The 7,476-nt window shown below is 29.0% G+C and overlaps 1 protein-coding gene across 1 annotated transcript; it reads left to right on the top strand.

The window, feature by feature from the left end:
* Positions 1–3,608: 3,608 nt before the first annotated feature.
* Positions 3,609–7,469, top strand: LOC107027559. Its single transcript, XM_015228694.2, has 9 exons — positions 3,609–4,544; positions 4,614–4,781; positions 4,864–4,896; positions 4,981–5,091; positions 5,707–5,797; positions 5,877–6,228; positions 6,310–6,433; positions 6,571–7,100; positions 7,190–7,469. The coding sequence occupies exons 1-9, from the start codon at positions 3,786–3,788 to the stop codon at positions 7,458–7,460; spliced, it is 2,439 nt and encodes an 812-aa protein (XP_015084180.2). The 5' UTR covers positions 3,609–3,785; the 3' UTR covers positions 7,461–7,469.
* The last annotated feature ends 7 nt before the right edge of the window (positions 7,470–7,476 follow it).

Raw genomic sequence — 7,476 nt, 5'->3', positions numbered from 1 at the left:
AGTGGAAAGTTGGCTTTGTTAAAGTTCAATGATTTTGTATTATTGTTATTATTATTATTGGGCAAATAATTAACTACACATACATATCGAGATCAGAACTGCATTTTGATAATATTTTAATTATTTTATAAAGTATATATTGCATACCATGATATACACATGTGTGAAGAAATTAGTCATAATTATTTGAACAGTCTATGCTCCATCCGTGGAAAGTTGATCATCATAAAAAAAAATTGCAACCTTTAAGTTCTTTCTCTAATCTTGAGCACACATAAATTTTACTTGAATTTTGCATATCAGTTTTTGGCCTTATATTATTCATATAGTAAAAATCATTATAAGTAGTTATTTTATAATAACTATGTATACCATTTTTTTAGAAACAGCTAAATCAATTACCATTGAGCTTTGCAATGATGATTAAAAAATGGCGGGGACAAATAATCTCAAATGTTGGATCATGTTTAACCAATATGTATTCTTACATGACTAACTATATGTTGCACTTTTTTCCAAAAAATAAATAAATTATATGTTCCACTTTTGATAGAGATTTCTATATCAAAAATTATACAGTTGATTATGATACAAAAACACAAATGAATGAAAGAAATAGAACAATTATTTGAGAAAAGTTTCATTACATGCTATACAACAACAACAAAGAAAAAAGATACATAATAAACAACTCTAACTAAACTAAGAATATCCCATGTACATGTATAGACAACATGACATTTTCATGACAGCGGCAGACATGTCAAGTCATGAATCAACATGACAATTTAAAATATTATATGAAAAGCCATTTTAACAATGAGACTTGTGACATTTTCAAAGAGTTATAACTATTCTGATTAATTAGAATCTATTTGAAGGATGTGATTTTTTTACAAGGTTACGATTTATATGAATAGTTATGACTTTTCTAAAGGGTTATGATACTTTCAAAGAGTAACGACTTTTCTATTGAGTTGTGATTGTTTTGAAGGGTTTTAACTTTTGTAAAGGGCTGTAACATTTTTTAAATTAGGCCCAATAAGAATTTTTTCATAAACTACCATTTGTTGACTATAAAAGAGGGTTTCCTCTAATAAAAATAACACTACACACACATTTAAGATGTTAAATATCAAGTTATAAACAAACTTTTTAATAATAAACTACTTATAGCATATTATTATCAAGTTATAGCATATCAAGAAATAATATATTATTCTCATTAATTTTTTAAAATAATTAGTGTAAATTATTTAAATAATTCAATTACCATATTTAAACCAATGCAGTTAATTACACTTATTATTTTAAGTTACCTTTTTTAAACAAAACTCTTAATTAAAGTAATTTAAATTAAATATATAGTTACCTTTTTTAAGATAACTATAAAATAATAGGGATTTTATCAAAATCTAAAACAATTACAGTTTTATTTTTAAAACTGTAAAACGTTATCTAAAAAAAAAATTTATATTCCCCAAATTTTTGTTCTTCCCCATCTCTTTTCAAAATCATTACATCTGCACGCCTACCAAAACTTTTCACCATTTTCGCACGCCTAAATTTTCTCTCAAAATTTCATCTCTCTTAACAGTCTTCTTCAAGAATTCTCAAATATTTGCATTCAAATCTTCATTTTTAGCACTCAAATCTTTAAATCTTGCGATAAACAAACCGTACAATGTCTAAAAGAGGCAACGAAACCCCGAGAAAAAGTAGAAGATTGAATGAAGAAGCAAGCTCAGACGATTTTCATGCTCCATCTTTCAAAATTTTATCACAAACACAATCTCAACCTTCATCTGTTAAAGTTAAATCTAGATCAGGGAAATCAACAATAGAAAAAAAAAACAAACAAACATCCAAAGGAAAATGAGAAGAAGAGAAAAAGGAAAGAAAAGAAAAAAGAAGTTGAATCTGAGAAAACGACGAAAGAAAGAGGAAAGAAAAGGAAAGGAAAAGAAATCGAGGAATCATCAGAATCTGAATCTGATTTTGAGGAAGATTTGATAAAATCAAAATCCAAAAAACCAAGAGCATCTGAAATCGATACTTCACATTTACAAGAAGAAGAAGAAACAGTTAAACCCAAAAAAAGTTCAAAGGTTAGTAAAAGTTAATTTTTTAAATTTTTTTTATGTTCTGTTATTTTTATTTTCTGTTATTTGGTATAAAATAGTTAAAATACAAATTTTGTGTAAATAAATAATGTATGAATTGTGTATGATTCCCTGTATGAAATTTTTGTTTAAATAAATAATGTATTTTTTATGTATGATTCACTGTATGAATTGTGTATGATAACTGTATGAATTTTGTATGATTCACTGTATGATTCACTGTATATATAAAATGTGTATGAAATGTGTATTATTTTTTTTTCCAAGTTTTTGGGTACTGTTTAATAGTAATATCCATAATTAGTTATACTTTATATTTTGATTTGTATTTTTTGGTGTTCAATATATTGTGTATGAAAGAATGTTGTAAGTTTGTTTGAAATGTGTATAATTATATTGTATTATGTTTTATATACTATGTGTATGAATTATGTATTTTTCAACATTATGTTGTAAGGTTGTTTGAATTGTGTATGATTCACTGCATTATGTTTTGCATACAATGTGTATGAATTATGTATTTTTCAATATTATTTTTTAAGTTTGTTTGAATTGTGTATGATTCACTGCATTAGTTTTGTATTACATGTGTATGAATATGTGTATGATTAATGTATTTAATTTTTACAATTTTTTAGGAGAAGAAGACACAAACACATATGTCTTCATGTATTAACATGAATGTGTTTGCGGATTTGTTGACCTTTTTAGGTCAAGATAAGTTTCAACAATTCTTAGATGAAACACCTTTTGAATTTTTTTATAATTTGCATCACATTAAAATCCAATGTCAATTGTTGAGACACTTATTTATAATGGCGAATGAAAATGTTAGGGATGACATGTTTGTCATTAAAGTAAATGGTAAAGAGTTACATTTTGGGCTAAAAGAGTTTGTTGCTATAACTGGTTTGAAATGTGGACCTGTTTCTGATTTTGTATCAGATCCACATGTTCAAAACAGACTCATTGCTGAAAATTTTCGAGATTTTAATAAAGTATCCAAGTCTGATTTTTATCACAAGTTTAAATTGCAAAATTTTTGGGATGAAGATGATAAACTAAAAATCGGGATCCTGTACTTTATTTCTTCATTTCTGACTGCATCAGACCCTTCAAAGACAACAATTCCGAAATTGTATTTTGATTTGGTAGAGTCTGGACAGTGTGCCACTTTCCCTTGGGCAAATGAGTGTTTTAATTTAACACTCAAAGCTTGCAATCAAAAATTCAAAAAAAAACATTCGTCATTCAAATTCAGCCAGTTCCACATAGCACTGCAGATATGGTTTTATGAGTGTTGTCATCCATTTGACAACACAATTGCCATACGTGTTTCAAATCGCACACCGAGAATCCTGAACTGGAAGACACCGAATGACGTCATTATGTTTTATATACTATGTGTATGAATTATGTATTTTTCAACATTATGTTGTAAGGTTGTTTGAATTGTGTATGATTCACTGCATTATGTTTTGCATACAATGTGTATGAATTATGTATTTTTCAATATTATTTTGTAAGTTTGTTTGAATTGTGTATGATTCACTGCATTAGTTTTGTATTACATGTGTATGAATATGTGTATGATTAATGTATTTAATTTTTACAATTTTTTAGGAGAAGAAGACACAAACACATCTGTCTTCATGTATTAACATGAATGTGTTTGCGGATTTGTTGACCTTTTTAGGTCAAGATAAGTTTCAACAATTCCTAGATGAAACACCTTTTGGATTTTTTTATAATTTGCATCACATTAAAATCCAATGTCAATTGTTGAGACACTTATTTATAATGGCGAATGAAAATGTTAGGGATGACATGTTTGTCATTAAAGTAAATGGTAAAGAGTTACATTTTGGGCTAAAAGAGTTTGTTGCTATAACTGGTTTGAAATGTGGACCTGTTTCTGATTTTGTATCAGATCCACATGTTCAAAACAGACTCATTGCTGAAAATTTTGGAGATTTTAATAAAGTATCCAAGTCTGATTTTTATTACAAGTTTAAATTGCAAAATTTTTGGGAGGAAGATGATAAACTAAAAATCGGGATCCTGTACTTTATTTCTTCATTTCTGACTGCATCAGACCCTTCAAAGACAACAATTCCAAAATTGTATTTTGATTTGGTAGAGTCTGGACAGTATGCCACTTTCCCTTGGGCAAATGAGTGTTTTAATTTAACACTCAAAGCTTGCAATCAAAAATTCAAAAAAAATCCATCGTCATTCAAATTCAACCAGTTCCACATAGCACTGCAGATATGGTTTTATGAGTGTTGTCATCCATTTGACAACACAATTGCCATACGTGTTTCAAATCGCACACCGAGAATCCTGAACTGGAAGACACCGAATGACGTCATTTTTTTTGACGATTTGAAGAAAACAATTTTCAGAACACATGGGAATCAGGTATTTTTCTTACAATGTTATTACATTCAATATAATTCATTATACATTATACATTTTTTTTTGATGCAGCATAAATTCAGAAATATTGTCTTCTCGGAAGAAGAGTTAAATAGAATGGACGAAACCATTTTAAATCAGTCCAGCAGCCACCATGATTCAGAAAATCCCAGATCATCGGAAAATCGTGCTGTTGACAGTGAACATAAAGTTCAAGAATTGAGAGCTGATATTGCCGAGGTACAAGTAAAATATTCAAATAAACATAATTTTTTTTGAAATTACAGTACACATATCAAATACTTATTTTTTTAATTAACAGGTTAAGGCAGAGTTGAAAGAACTCAAAATCACTGTAAGTTCCAACATACTTTTATATAAGTAATATAATGACTTTATAAACTATTCACGTATAAATTTTTTTATGTTCACCGATAAGGTTCACAAGCGCATGGTTGATATCAAGATGTATGTTGATAACTCCACCAAAATGATAATTGATGAGATTCGATTGTCAAGAGGAGAACAAATACCTGAAGAACAACCAGAGGTATATATATCTGTGTATACTTTATGTATGAATTTTGTTTGAAAAATATATAAATTCTGTTATTTTTATTTTCTGTTATTTGGGTATAAAATATTTAATATATAAATTTTGTGTAGTTAAATAATGTATGAATTGTGTATGATTCACTGTATGAAATTACAGATTTCTTCATATTACAATATCAATTGCTGAAACATGTATTTTTTATGTATGATTCACTGTATGAATTGTGTATGATTAACTGTATGAAATGTGTATGATCCAATGTATGAATTGTGTATGATTCAGTATATTATAACTGTACATATAAAATGTGTATGAAATGTGTATGCATTGTGTATAAATTTTTTTGTATCAAGTTTTCTGATACTGGTGAATAGTAATATCCATAATTAATTATACTTTATGTTTTGATTTGTATATTTGATATTGAATATATTGTGTATGAAAGAATGTTGTAAGTTTGTTTGAAATGTGTATGATTATATTGTATTATGTTTTGTATACTATCTGTATGTATTATGTATTTTTCAATATTATGTTGTAAGTTTATTAGAATTGTGTATGATTCACTGCATTAGTTTTGTATTACATGTGTATGAATACATGTTTCAGGAAAACGTCAATCATCATGCTGCACAATCTGATCCAACAGATATGCCTACAGAGACAATTCCACAACAAGTCCAAAGTTCAAACACAGCTGGTACGATATATTCCTTTTTATCACATAAATGAAAATTTTAGAAATTTTTTTTATTTAACATTTTTTCATGTATATGCAGCTCAAAAGTCAACGGATGATTGTTTAAATGTTGATGCATCTACAACGTCAAAATCAAAACCACCAACATTGGACGATTATCCTGATTTTACAATGACACAAATAATTGCCCTTGATCCGATTCTTAATGCCACCACGACTCCAAATCTGCGAACAAGAAACAAGAATGTGGGTAAATACGATTCTTCTCCTTATATCAGAATGTCGGAAGGAGAAAGCAGTTCAAATAGAGTACCTACATTCTTTCAAATCAAACATCCGTTCCAAAATCACAATGGGTTTGATGTACCAGATCAACTGATTGAGGAGTTCAATAAATGGATTTTCAAAGATGTGTCGAGCAGACGTGGCAGGTAATTTGTACGTTGATAAAAATTATTTTATTTAATTTCTAAACTACTAAATTAATATAACACTATTTTAAACATATACAGAAAAGCAGCATATTCCAAGAGTAAAAACACATTTCATCCTCTAATGGACTTTGGCGTTGTCAAAATCGGAGAGAAAGATTTTTTTCACATAATGAGTCAACCGGGCAGACCTTGGGAGGACGGGGTAAGACCTTTTTTCAACTAAATATTATGTTTTTGAGTTGCAGTGATATATGCATGTTTTCTGTATGTATATTTTGTGTATGAAATATGTATGAACAGTGAATGAATCAGATATGTATTTTTTTTTTGTTAAAACAGCATATTAATACAATAATGTATTATCTCCGAAAGAAGGCAAAATACTCCCAAACAGTCACTTCTTACAGTACTGTTGATTGTTGGTTTATGGCATGGGTTGATAACATTGAGAAACAGTGGAGACAATCACAATGTGACATGAGATGCATATCACCGGACCATGATGTTGGACAATGCATTAGAGGATATAAGTTGCTTGCTAACATTCCGTGGGATAGGGTTGATGAAGTAATCATCCCAGTCAACATCAATGACAAATTCCATTGGTTTCTTGTTGTATTCCAAATCAAAAGTAGATGTCTATATGTATATGATTCGATGATGGGAGGATCTGTTCATTCAAGGAAAGTCAAAGAAGCCGTTGATAAGCTTGCAACCATGATTCCTTTATTTCTGACGAGCACAGGGTTTTATGGCAAAAGGCTTGATTTGTATGCGAATAATCTCCCTAATTATCAACAGAAGTCTCACTCTGAACCTCTAAGTATCAAGAATGTTACACATGTTCCTCAACAAGAAGAAAGTTCAAAGTATGTATATTTCTTACATTATTTTTTATTCATTTTAAATTGAAATTGCTATATATTCATTACAATTTTTTTTTTCAATTTGTTTACAGTGGTTGTGGTTTATACACATCTCTATTTGCCGAATACATGAGCAATGATGTTTTTGATATGTCACATATTGATATTGATTCAACATATCATCGTCAAAGATATGCTACATTACTTTGGCATTATGGAAAATCAAAGAATGATGAAGGCGCAATCAGTGAAAGTGAAGTTACAGGAACAGTTGCTAGCAAGAAGGGTGGACCTCGAACTCATAAAGAACAAGTTATGGACACCACCAATTATCCTACTCCAAAATTCCGTATCAGGAAGTAGAAATCTTCATGGCACA

Source organism: Solanum pennellii, chromosome 8 (genome assembly GCF_001406875.1).
Source record: "Solanum pennellii chromosome 8, SPENNV200".
NCBI classification, from domain to species: Eukaryota; Viridiplantae; Streptophyta; class Magnoliopsida; order Solanales; family Solanaceae; genus Solanum; species Solanum pennellii.
Note: the sequence above shows the minus strand (reverse complement) of the source record. Positions and strands in the feature narration are given on the sequence as shown.

Excerpts from the sequence above, each read along its gene's own strand:
- LOC107027559 (XM_015228694.2), top strand. The coding sequence starts at position 3,786 with ATGAATGTGTTTGCGGATTTGTTGACCTTTTTAGGTCAAGATAAGTTT. Across the intron at positions 4,782-4,863 it reads TGAGAGCTGATATTGCCGAG|GTTAAGGCAGAGTTGAAAGA; the intron begins GTACAAGTAAAA and ends TTTAATTAACAG. Across the intron at positions 6,229-6,309 it reads GTGTCGAGCAGACGTGGCAG|AAAAGCAGCATATTCCAAGA; the intron begins GTAATTTGTACG and ends AAACATATACAG.